The sequence below is a fragment of the Phycodurus eques genome, chromosome 20 (assembly GCF_024500275.1).
Source record: "Phycodurus eques isolate BA_2022a chromosome 20, UOR_Pequ_1.1, whole genome shotgun sequence".
NCBI classification, from domain to species: Eukaryota; Metazoa; Chordata; class Actinopteri; order Syngnathiformes; family Syngnathidae; genus Phycodurus; species Phycodurus eques.
In genome coordinates this window covers 14,835,720-14,849,750 of record NC_084544.1, presented here as the reverse complement: position 1 = coordinate 14,849,750, position 14,031 = coordinate 14,835,720, and the positions used below count along the sequence as shown (strand labels likewise).

Genomic DNA, 14,031 nt, shown 5'->3' with positions numbered 1-14,031 from the left:
CAAGCTCTTCTTGAATGGACAGCCCACTCCTGAGCATCGGTGATGACACCACACGTTTTTCCTCTTTTTGTTCTTTCTTTCACAACACAATACATTAGCATGATCCATTGTTCTTATCATCCCAATAACAGGTGTATCTGGTCGCATTGACCGGTGACATGTTTGCTGGTCCCGCCGCCACGACAGTGTTTGATTGACAAGATAAAATCCAGTAATCGTAAAAGACGGGATAGAGTGGTGTTGTAAAAAATAGCGTGGAGTGTTGCCAGTGGCTGACCAAGATTCGCAAAGATTTAGTGGCAATTGTCTAACATAGTCCCATCGTGAAAGACCATATTTGTCTTGTAGTCTGATGCAGGCATTAGAAGATAGCCTTATTAGCTTCACAACACCAAGTCTGTGACCCATGGACCAGCTTTTTCTTTCTTCTTTTGCTGGCTTTCCCAGCAGCCTCTTTCAATTGTTTGTTAGTTTTAGGGTTCAGCCCTCAGTCTCTTCTTCAGCAGGTACCCTCTAACAAAATACTGTAAATGTTGTCTTCACAGAAAAAACAAGCAAGTCTGAAACTGAGCATAGACACTCAGCCTCATTTATTGTTAGACTAACCAATATGATACATCTCCAAAAAACACACACATGCCAGTCCCATTTTCCAATACTGTTGCTTACAACAGTACAAAAGGTTAATATTTAAGTTGTGCATTCAGATGCAGATGTAAATACCTGGAAAAAAGCTGAATTGGTGGTCGACAGCAAGGAATTAATTAATTAAAGTAACTGCCCTTACCGTTCCATTACTTTCAGTAGTACAATAGTTTATTTCCAGCCACTGCTTTAGACCAATAAAGGAATTGTGGTGATGATGATCAGTTAGTGAGATTTAGTTTGTTTATAATAACGAACCGATGAGTTATTGCGTATTATTTTTGCTATTACAGTTTAAGTACGGTCATTTGTACTTCAGCTCATGGGGAATGTGGAAAATTCCACCACTAGGCTGACATAGAAAAAAGTCACCACCCCAAGTTGTTATTGAGAATGAAACAGACTTTGTAGTGCCAGCACAATTGCACTTGTGCGAAAGCTGCATTTCCTTTCATCTGCGGTGTTATCTAATTTCCTTTCCTTGAGGATACCTTCTTCTTGGTATCTACTACGAGATACTTTGGAATTTGTGGCTGAAACAAAAAAAAGAAAAAAAAAAGGGTCAGTCACCATGGTTAGGACTCTATACACATTACATACAGTAACGGTACATACCACAAATTATGAAAAACTGATACATTACCAAATTATATATATATACACATTAACATTAACTGTTTAACACCCTCTGTTACAACCCCAATTCCAATGAAGTTGGGATGTTGTGCGAAACATAAATAAAAAACAATGATTTGCAAATCATGTTCCACCTATATTTAATTGAATACACTACAAAGACAAGATATTTCATGTTCAATATGGCTTTTATGGCTGTAACACGTTCCAAAAAAGCTGCGACAAGTGGCAAAAAAGACTGAGAAAGTTGAGGAATGCTCATCAAACACCTGTTTGGAACATCCCACAGGTGAACAGGCTCATTGGGAACAGCCGTGCCATGATTGGGTAGAAAAAGAGCTTCCCTGAATTCACAAGCGAAGATGGGGCGAGGTTCACCTCTTTGTGAACAAGTGCGTGAGAAAATGGTCGAAGTTATGTTCGACTATTGTTCCTCAATGTACAATTGCAAGGAATTTAGCGATTTCATCATCTACGGTCCATAATATCATCAAAAGATTCAGAGAATATGGAGAAATCAATGCAGGCCAAAACCAACATTGAAAGCCCGTGACCTTCGATCCCTCAGGCGGCACTGCATTAAAAACCGACACCAATGTGTAAAGGATATCACCGCATGGGCTCAGGAACACTTCAGAAAACCAATGTCAGTAAATACAGTTCGGCGCTACATCCGTAAGTGCAACTTGAAACGCTATTGTGCAAAGCAAAAGCCATTTATCAAAAACACCCAGAAACGCCGCCGGCTTCTCTGGGCCCGAGTTCATCTAAGATGGAGTGATGCAAAGTGGAAAAGTGTTCTGTGGTCCGACGAGAACCACATTTCAAATTGTTTTTGGAAATTGTGGACGTCGTGTCCACCGGGCCAAAGAGGAAAAGAACCTGGAGCCTCATATACAAAGACTTGCGTGGATTTCCTCCTAAAACATGGCGTACGCTCAAATCCAGAAAACGTCATGCGCACAGATATATCCAGACGTATGAAACTCTGCGTACTCATGAATCCAAGCACATTTCCTTCGTACATTCCAATCAACGTGGAAATGAGTGCACATGTTGGAGTAGCCGACTCCGCCCCATCCACGCCCATATTTGAATATGCAAATCATATCTAAATGAACCCTGCAGCCGAGATGCCGATCTCTGCATGATCAGAAAAAAAGGAAAATGCGCAAGGTAGTGAAGAAAAATATTTTTTCGGAATGTGAAGTTGCTCAATGAAGTGGAGGCACGCAAGAAAATCCTCTTTGGCATGCTGTCCTACGGCATTAACAACACGCGAAAAGAGGAGCGAATGGGACAGCGCGTGTGCGGCTGTCAATGCTGTGGAGACAGAATAGCGCGCACAAGCTGAAGTAAAAAAGAAGTGGACAGACATTAAGGTGGATGTGGACAGCTGCCCACCGCCAAAGTGTGGCCAAAGGCGGAAGAACCGGCGCGCAGGGCCGCACCCCGTTTGATGAGAGAATCGCTGCGATCATGGGTGACGCTGCTCTCTCAGGGGTGATGGGAGGACATGTGGCTGACGATGATCACCCCACAAGGTTAATATCATGTATTTTTAGAACTCATAACAAATGTGTTCATCCAGTAACCTACACTCAGCCCTGTGAGATAAAGGTGCATGCGTAAATGTTGTATGTGTGGTATTTGTAATGAATCTTTTGAATTCTTAATAGAAGCACATCAGCATAGCAAAGAGGATATCAAAAACTTTGACTCCTTTTTGATTACTCAATTTATTATTTTAATACACAGGAGAGGACACGCACACTGACAAAAAAAAAAAATCATGTTTTCTTTTTAGGAGAAGGGTAAATTCGGTCAATTTAAACATTTTAATCATGTGCAACCGATGCACATGTTCAAATGAAGTAAATTCAAAGGACTCTTTTTTTCAGTGCTGGAGTCACGAAGCGATTGTGAGGGCAATAGGCGGCTTAAGTGATCGCCTTGATCAATTAATAGGTGTCCTCACAAATATCAGTGGTTCATTAAATACACTGGTTAACGAATGAATTTTCAGTCCTTGCCTCAATTGCATAGTTGAAATCAAATGTTGCCGGGCATGAATTGTTCATAAGTGCTAATTATTCCCAGCATCACCTCTAAGTGTCGCCAAAGCACCAAAAGCGTACGCCAGCCATGCAGTTGGCGTGAGGCACCGCACATTTCCACAGTCATGTCACTCTTGATACATCTGACCTTTGCCGTGAAAAAGAACGGACGCCACGTTTTTGTGCTTACGCAACTTTAGTACATGAGGCCCCTGGACTGTTATGGACGCAAAGTTCAAAAGCCTGCATCTGTGATGCTATGGGGCTGTGTTCGTGCCAATGGCATGGGTAACTTACACCTCTGTGAAGGGACCATTAATGCTGAAAGGTACATACAGGTTTTGGAGAAATATATGCTGCCATCCAAGCAACGTCTTTTTCATGGACGCCCCTGCTTATTTCAGCAAGACAATGCCAAACCACATTCTGCATGTGTTACAATAGCATGGCTTCGTAGTAAAAGTGTACGGGTACTAGTCTGGCCTACCTGCAGTCTAGACCTGTCTCCCATTGAAAATGTGTGGCGCATTATGAAGCGTAAAATACGACATCGGAGACCCCAGACTGTTGAACAGCTGAAGCTGTACATCAAGCAAGAATGGGAAAGAATTCCACCTACAAAGCTTCATCACCGACAAAGCTTCATCAATTAGTGTCCAAACGTTTATTGAATATTGTTAAAAGAAAAGGTGACGTAACACAGTGGTAAACATGACCTTGTCGCAGCTTTTTTGGAAGGTGTTGCAGCTATAAAATTCTAAGTTAATGATTATTTGCTAAAAGCAATCAAGTTTATCAGTTTGAACATTAAATATCTTGTCTTTGTAGTATATTGAATTAAACATAGGTTGAACATGATTTGCAAATCATTGTATTCTGTTTTTTTTTTTTTATCAGAATCAGAATCAGAATCATCTTTATTTGCCAAGTATGTCCAAAACACACAAGGAATTTGTCTCCGGTAGTTGGAGCCGCTCTAGTACAACAGACAGTCAATTTACAGAACACTTTGGGGACATAAAGACATTGACAAAAAACAATTGTGCAAAAAGATGCAGAGTCCTCTCTTATGTTTAACACAACATCCCAACTTCATTGGAATTGGGGTTGTATATTTGCTACAAAGGAAAATACGATCGCCACAGAAAATAGACTAAGGCTACTTGTGATTTAGAGATATGGCGTAAGACACTTATGATGTTCTTTTAAGTCCGGAAAGCTGGCTGAGCTGTTGTTGTTGTTTTTTTTTTAACCAATCCACGAGTGTTTGCTTATCTGAAATTCATTGAGGCTACTCTTGGAACAAAAGGTATTTCTGGAAACTTCCACAAACCCTGAAATGTGCTCATGTTCCCTTCAGTGCTTCAACCAAGAGTCGAACGATCAGGAATTATTGTCAATTGCTCATAGGGAAATGATTTTAAATATCTGAAACTAAATTTCTAAAGGAGCTAAGAAGACCGGCAGACAGGGAGAGCTATTGTGCCAGCACTCTGCCAGACCCAAGCTTCTTAATTCTACGTGCATGTTCCTATTTCTAACACCTTTATAGCTAATAATGGATCACTTTACATGGACTTGTCTCAGTCAGTTTCAACATATATTGTCTCTCTCTGGTGCCAGAAACCTCTTCCACTGTCACGCTCACTACAACTACAAATAACAACCACCTCCTTCTGCGAACCTTTCTCCAAAACTCTAGAATGTTTTATACAACCATAAAATAGTGTATATTAAAACCACAAATAAAAGAAACAGAAAAAGAAACAAATAAAACACCCATCCATTTTCTGAGCCGCTTCTCCTCACTAGGGTCGCGGGCGTGCTGGAGCCTATCCCAGCTATCTTTGGGCGAGAGGTGGGGTACACCCTGAACTGGTCGCCAGCCAATCGCATATATATAGAAAATACTGACAATGTTGTCTTTGCCTCTGCTAAATTTACAACAATAACTGCACACTAATCAACACTGTTCATCATAATGGTCGATTTTTTTTTCTCATCTGTCGACCTCCTCCTTTCGGCAATTCTTGATTATAGCTACAGTCTGGGCTAGAAGATAAATATTTTTCTAGGTTATTTGGAGTTTGTCTGGATTGCTTTGTTTATTAAAAAAAAAAAAAAACGCTTTTTTTTTTAAATGTTCCCAGACAAGTGGAATCATTTTCTTTGCTTTGTGAATGAAAAGAAAGGAGCCCAATGAAGGTGATCATGGAGGCAATCCCACTGAAGATTGCCAGAAATAGGTTCCATATATACAGTAGACAAGTTCCAGACAAATTCCTTGTGTGTTTTGGACATGCAGAAGTTATTTTTTTTTTTCGTGAAAGTAAAAAAAAAAAAAAACAATTTAAATCTGAAATCTGATTTTTGTGAAGGTCAGATCACCCACCCCAAGCTACAGTTGATGACATTAAAAAAAAAAAAAAAAAGGAGGGGGTGGGGGGGACTGAGGATGTTAGCTTCAACAGAGCAGAACATTTTTGATAGGCCAGGTGAGCGCAATTACTTTTGCCAAAGTGGCCATGTGATGGTGTCACGGTGTACAAAAGGTTAGCACATCTGCCTCACAGTTCTGAAGACCCGGGTTCAAATCCGGCCTCGCCTTTCTGGAGTTTGCATGTTCTCCCCGTGCCTGCGTGGGGTTTCTCCGGGTACTCCGGTTTCTATCCCACATCCCAAAAACATGCGTGGTAGGTTAATTGAAGACTCTAAATTGCCTGTAGGTGTGAATGTGTGTTCACTCCTGAAAAGCTCTCTCACACACCATTGAAATCCTTTCACACGTCATACACAAAGGAGTCTCATGTAATATACTAAAATACAGTATGTGTTCAGTAGTGTGTATGACAGCATTTGAGTAGTGAATGTCAGAGTATTTACTAGTGTCTATAAGAGCATTTCATAAGAGTATTATGTCCCTGACGAGCCCTCATAGACATAGAGATGAATGGTTAAATACTATACATACTGTGATTATGGTAGTCATATGAGTTTATTGATTCTTGTTTACTATGATTCAATTAGCAAAATTGTCAATGGTGCCGAATGGATTCAAGGAAGGTATATGGGTCATCTTGATTAATTACCCAGAAGTGTGAGTTTGCCCTGCAGTTGAGCGATGACCGGTCCCAGGCGTACTCTCACCTGTAGTCAACTCGGATAGACTGGTATAGAAAATGGATTGATGGATAAACTGGTCCACATTATCTGTCTGAAGAACACTTCTCCTTCTGTCTTCATAGATGGGAAAAAATGTGTCTGTTTTATAACTGTGTTTCACTGACAGCATGTGCCTTATTAAATAGGTTCTGTACAGTTTATGACGAGACTGGAATTTATAGAAAATCCAGGATTTGTAGCTGTAAACCCCTGCAGTTGCAGTTGAGTTTAAGTGGAAAGGAAGTGAAAGATTAAACAATTGTTTTGGAGTGTAAATACATCTTGAAAATCCTTCACGTGCCCAAGCTTCTCTCCCCCATTTGCCATGTCCATGTCAGAAGCACTTTAACTTGTCAGATTTCTTCTTCTTTATAATAATTGTATTCTCTTTTTTTTTTTTTTAGGTGGAAAGATGGTGCCATTCTTTCTGCTTTTCTTCTTTGCTGCGTCAGCCTTGCTCGCTGCATCTGCGCACAATACATCTGCTGGTAATGACTATGCTGCCTCACACTGCCGTGTTTATTTGGAACAATGTCTCTGGTTGTCAGGAGAAAGCAGTTGTCTCTGCAGCAGTTAAAGTTGTCGCTGAGTTTGCTGAAGGTTTTTTTCTGTTGCCGCAGGTATGACAATGCTTATTTGCACATGTGGACAGTATAAAGACAATAGAATATAAATTCCATAACATACCAGTCTTAATCTTCAAATAGAGTGTTGATCGAATACATACTAATATCCTGAATTCGTACCAACAGCCCATATAAGTTATTTGTTTTATTCGACTGAATCAACAGCACCTCTGCTGTCTTGGCTTTTGCAGCCAAACACTGCACTCTATTTTGCCTCAATTGCTTCAAGGTGACATTGATCAACAATGAAACCTTGTTTTGGTTATTTGATCAAAGGCACATTACCTCGACAGTAACTAGTGCCAATTTTTATCATGTGGAATTTGATTCCAGGTCAATGTTAAAACCAAGTCCGGAAGAAATAGCTGCCATAGTACCACATTGCACAAGTCAAACACAATGCATTCCATACCTAGTGTATATTCATCATTCTTCTTGCCATAACACCCATTGTTGAGTGTGGTCATCAAAAAGCCAAAGAAAAAGTAAACATTCTATTCATTCATGTTTTCTGAATTGAGCTTTTGTGAAATATGCTGACTTCTTGCGTGATACAACGCATGATGGTAGGAGAGGTGCTAATAGTACTCAGATACCTACAGTACTGATTAAACTAAATGTATTGTATGTACAATCCCTGTTTTATTCCACCCAATACAGATATGTCATTTTTTTTACATATTTATCACATTTAAATGTTTCGGGTCACCAAGTCTTTCAACCCTGCCACCTCCAACTCTGTGCCTTGTCTTGTGATAATTTCTGTGGTCTCCAAACGTACAACGACCGGTCTATTTCCATCGCGCCTGGACTCTCTTCTTCACCACTCTTCCACACTCCTCCTTGCGCTGAACAGTTAATCCCAAATCCTTGACCTCCTCCACCTTTTTCACTTCTACTCTTTGTAATCTCACCATTCCACCATCCTCTGTTTAATTCATTTACTGTATGTTCTGTCTTGCTGCGACTGACCTTCATTCCTCATCTCTGCAGTGCATACCTCCACCTCTCTAGGTTGTCTTCCATCATCTCCCGACTCTCACTGCAGATCACAATGTTATCTGCGAACATCATAGTCTGCAGAAACTCATGTCTGAACTCATCTTTCCTCCACCTTGAAGTCTCATGTCAATCCTGCGGCGCACCTCACCACTTTTACAGTTCTTATACATATACTGGAATAGTCTAACATACTTGTCTGCTTTTTCTAAATCCCCAAAGACAATGCAGCTCCTTTTCTCTATTTATTTATAAAAGAAATATTTTATATGGACAAACAATTAAATAGAACGGCGTGGGACGACGCCCCATCCAGCTGCAGCAGCACCAGGTACGAGTTACAATGCGCAGAGTCAATGCAAGGAAAGCACCAGGCCCAGGCAGGGTGACAGGACGAGTTCTTAAGCATGGGCAGACCAGCTAGCAGAGGTTTTAACAACCATCTTCAACCTCTCGCTACTTCAGTCTGTAGTCCCCACCTGCCTTAAATCAACAAACATTGTCCCAGTACCCAAGAAGAAAACAGTGCGTTGCCTGAACGACTATCACCCAGTCGCTCTAACACCCATAATCATTAAATGCCTGGAGAGACTCACCCTGTCGCACATCAAGGACGCTCTTGATGTGCCAAGACAGCAGAGGCGATGACCTTGATCTCCACCAGTTTGCATACAGGGCAAAGAGGGCAACAAATAACACCTATGTGAGGATGCAGTTTTTGGATTTCAGCTCTGCATTTAACACAGTTTTACCCCACAAACTGGTTACAAAGCTGAGCAACCTTGACATCGGCAGCTGTCTGTGCACCTGAATACTGGACTTCCTCAGGAACAGACCCCAGAATGTAAGGAATAGAAACGACACCTCCTGTACTCTCATCTTGAACACTGGGACACCACAGGGGTGTGTCCTCAGCCCCCACCTCTACTCCCTATTTACATATGACTGCTCTCCCATTCACCCCAACAACACCAAGGATGAAGAAGTCAGACAACAGGGAGGCGGTCATCTCAGGTCATAGTGTGAAATCAGCAATCTGGACCTGAATACAACCAAGATGAAGGAGATGATCATCTCGGTAGACCTCACCTGGTTGACCAACATCTCCCATCAGGTGAGGAAAGCATGGCAAAGACTTTTTCCTCAGGAAACTACGCCAAGCCCAGCTCCCTTAACACCTGCTGATTAACTTTTATGAATCCAGCATGGAGAGCCTCCTAACCTACTGCTGCACAAGTTGATTCAAGCAACTATATTGCGAAGGACAGGAAGAACCTGCAGCGGGTGGTGAAAGCAGTGCAGCGGGTGATTGGAGGTATATTATCCACCCTCAAGGATGCCTACACTGGCATTTTCATGAATGTGAAAAGAAAGTGGAATCATAAAGGATCCCTCTCACATCGGACACTCACTTTTCTCCCCCCTTTCCTTTGAAAAACGTTCCAGGACATTAACGTCTAGTACCACGAGGCTTAAAAACAACTTCTATCACAAAGCTGTGAAATGCATCTTAGGAACTATTGACTACCCCGCCCCCGCACCCTCTTCACACGTATTGTCATCTAATGAAATACTGTGCAATATTGTCTGATCATAATCTGTGCAATCACCGAATAGCATATCCATTCTTCCAAATGTGAGCAATTGTATATTCTACGTATAAATGTCTTTTGATAAGTGTGTGTTTGTGTGTCTACTTCTTTGTTTACCTCAATGCTGCAAATGGGAAGATGCCTAACGGATTTTCATTGATCCTATGACGGTGACAATAAAGTTCTATTCTATTCTAGTGAAACATACAATGATGTTTACCTCCATGCTGCTCATTCAGTGCCGTAAATCAGTACAGGGCTGTGTATCTAGTCTTCATATCTGTGACAACAATGGCACAACCTGGAAGTACGGGTATTTGTTGATTGCAACAGTAAAGAACATCATCCGATTCTGGAACCAACAGACTTTGTCTGCTACAAGGAGGCATTTTGAGTTCCAACCGGACACGACCATTCTGTCCGTTAAATCCGTAGTCCGTTGGTTCTGGGTCCGTTAAATCGAGGTTCCACTGTATTTGCGGTTGACGTAGTCGTGTTGCTGCAGTTAGATTACTTTTCATTTATTTTTAGTCTAGCCTCCGAGGTGTGGGCGTCTGTTACACAAACACTCAGAAACTTACTTTGTCTTGGAGCGCATGTGTAACAGTGGTCAAACGTAGTGGTTCGCAATCTTTTTGGGGTCCTGGACCACCTGCATATTTTCGATTGCCTGTGAAGAACCCCCCACCCCCATCCTGCTGGCAGGGAAGCAATTTGAAAAATGGCCTATAATTACTCTTTGAGGCAAATATGAGCTTTCAGTTGTAACGTTTAAAACAAACAGAATTTTATGCAGTAGTTTTCAGAAATATGTAAAAAACGGAATTGTTATCTAGCATCTTCAGAAAAGTAACAAAACAGCATTTTTGTTCAGTAGCTTTCAGAACTGTGAAACAAAAAGATAATATTTATGCAGTTGATTTCAGAAATATGTAACAGAACAGAATTTGTATACAGTAGCCTCTGGACATGTGTAACAAAAGAACAAAAACAAACAACTATGAAATCTCAATAAATATCAAGTCCACTCCGTTGTTTAGGTAGATAAAGGTCTCAGTCACATTTGAGTAAAAAGGTCCTATTTCTGTTAATGTAATAAGATTTCGAAAAAATATAAATATTTTCACGGACCTCTTCCAATTACACCAAGGACCACTAGGGGTCCATGGACCCCTGGTTGAGAAATACTGGTCTAACGTACTTTCGCACTTTTGCACTGGCATCCGTTACACATGCACGCTGCACAGATTCCGTTTATTGAACTCGGCTCACACGTGACCAGCATAACAGTAACAGTTGCCTCGTTAACACATCATCCCCACGCTTCACTGTCCAGGGACGATTTATGCATGATTTATTATTTGCGCATGATTTCTGCCTCAATCCAAATGTTACATTGCACAAGGATGACATAATAGAAAAGCGACTGTTGTGTTACTCAGTCAGTCTAGCAGCAGAGCTAACACAATACCCCACACATCAAAATAGTGATATAAGCAAAAGAGGGTTATTTTCACAGTAGAGCCGCTGCTCCTCCACATCGAGAGGAGCCAGATGAGGTGGCTGGGGCATCTGATTCGGATGCCTCCTGTACACCTCCCTGGTGAGGTGTTCCGGGCACGTCTAGGAATTATAGTCTCTCAGCACCTGAAGTGGGAGATCAACATCAACTCCATCCTCAAAAAGGCCCAGCAGAGGATGTACATTCCGGCGGCTTCTGAGAAAGCACAGCCTGCCACCGGAGCTGCTGAGGCAGTTCTACACAGCAATCATCGAATCAGTCCTGTGTTCTTCCATCACATTCTGGTTTGGTGCTGCTACAAAAAAGGACAAACTCCGACTCCGACGGATAATCAAAACTGCTTAAAAGATTGTCGGTATTCCCCTATCCACCCTTGGCATGCTGCCAGAACTAGCATGCAAAATCCTCTTGGACCCTTCACATCCTGGTCACCACCTCTTCCAGCTCCTTCCCTCAGGTAGGCGCTACCGAATAATGGTAAAACAAGTAGACATTCCAACAGCTTCTTCCCTCTTGCCTTTAACTTCTTAAACAGTTAACTTGCAATTCCATTGCAACATGCTGCCAATTTTTTGTCTTGAGTCTGTTGTCACATTTCTGTCGGGCCAATTATACATTACTTGTGCACTCACTGTAGTAGTCTTGCCATGCTGCACTATTTGCATCTCTGTTGTTGACCAATACTGGCCACTCATCTGACTGAGTAGGATCTGCAACATTTGCACAATCGACATTGTCCCAGATTATCGTGCTACGAGTCACTTTAAACTGCATACATTCTTGAAGTCTCGGCGCCCTTTGCACAATGGTCATTGCACCGGACTATTGTTCTATTATTCATTTAAAACTGACCTAATTGCTAGAGGACACTGAATCTTTTTGCACAATTGTCAAAAAATAAATAAATTACCGGCATTACCACATTACTGGCAACCTTTTATTGCTCAGTGACTGTTTTTTTTAAATGTCTGTGTCTCAAAAGTGTTCTCTGTCAATTGACTGTCTGTTGTCGCACTACAGCAGCTCCAACTACCGGAGACAAATTCCTTGTGTCTTTTTGACACACTTGGCAAATAAAGATGATTCTGATTCTGATTTACCTCCATATAATTTTGGCAAAGAAACCTTGTTTTCATTGCTTTTTATTGCAGTATTCTAGTTTGGGCCACTTGTTGGCAAGCAAAGTAATGGAGCAAAGCCTCTGTACAGCAGTGGCAACCAGAATTTGCCTAAATGTGAAATTAAGCAAGGGCCACGGTGGACAACTGGTTAGCACATCTGCCACACAGTTCTGAGGACCCGGGTTCAAATCCGGCCTCCCCTGTCCACAAGTTGCATGTTCTCCCCGTGCCTGTGTGGGTTTTCTCCAGGAACTCCGGATTCCTCCCACATCCCAAAAACATGCATGGAAGGTTAATTGAAGACTCTAAATTGTCCGTAGGTGTGAATGTGAGTGCGAATGCTTGTTTGTTTCTATGTGCCCTGCAATTGGCTGGTGACCAGTTCAGGGTGTAACCGCCTCTCGCCCGAAGATTCGGACTCCAGCATACCCACGACCCTAGTGAGGATAAGCGGTACGGAAAATGAATGACTTAATGAAGTTATGCACAAATGTGTTCTAAATCTGTCCACTTGGCCTGACTGAGGGGATATATTTGATCGACAACTTTTAATTTCGGCCTCCACAAAAGATTTAATGAAAGTCTACAAGTCTCTTGACGAATAGAAGTGTCACTCATTCAATTGTTAATTGGAAAATGTTCAGACGGCGAAACATCTGCATGTGACGTGTATTTGCATATTATAAGTTTCATATCAGTTTGCAATTTGTGTACGATAGTAGCCCTACTTGAGATAAAATATCACCAAAGGTAACAGAGGCATCAAGTATTTCAGAGTGAGGTGCTAGTTATTACCTGTGAGATTTATCTTTTGTTTATTTGTTCCAAATATCCATCCATCCATTTTCTGAGCCGCTTGCCCATCATGCCCATCATGTAATTTACTGCCATTTATTAATTAACGGAAATAAGCGTGAATAACCCGATAACTTGTGGTCGGCTATTGACTTCAATAGGCTGTCTGCCAACCGAGACACCACGTGAACCATTTGGTGACGACACGGCGAACGCTCCCGTTTCGACTGTCTGTATTTTCCACATATTGAGGACTAACAATAAAATGCTACCGTACCACAACATACCATACCATAAACAAATTCGGATGTTTTTCTGAAACAGGTTAAGGCATTGGTCGTAACATTGATTTAAGCAAATTAAGGTCTGAACTTGGTAACGAACAAATTAAACCCAAAAGTCAAGTTACCACTGAAATCATACTGTTCCTCACAAATTTACACCGCTTTTCTCAACCTGGCCTCAACCACTCTTTTTCGACATTTTAATTGTATGGCTCATTAACTTAATTCCTCTGTAGTTGCTACAACTCTCCACATCGCCCATGGTTTTAAACATTTTAATCATCACACTTCCATACCTCTAGCTGTATCTCCTCAGAACCAACAGCCTTTCCACTCATTATCCACCACAGAACTTTACTCACGTGATCTTTTCTCAGCTGACCTACCACCTATTTCACAATTGTTGCCTGATCTGTCCTCAATTTTCTTTAATTTGGATCATTCATTAACCCCTCAAAGTACAGCTTCCATCTCTCTGCCAGGCCGTTCTGTACAACTCAATTTCTCCTTCCTTTGTGTCCAACCTCTCTTACAATTTATCATACACTCTCAGTTTGGCCTTTGCCACCTCCCCTTTTATCTTCCGTGTCCT

General features: G+C 41.5%; 1 protein-coding gene across 1 annotated transcript in view; it reads left to right on the top strand.

The window, feature by feature from the left end:
- Positions 1-14,031, top strand: part of gabbr1b (gamma-aminobutyric acid (GABA) B receptor, 1b) — a 235,893-nt gene that overhangs the window by 47,840 nt on the left and 174,022 nt on the right. The window contains 1 exon segment of the mRNA XM_061664564.1: positions 6,905-6,988. Within this exon segment, the coding sequence (XP_061520548.1) occupies positions 6,905-6,988 (84 nt within the window).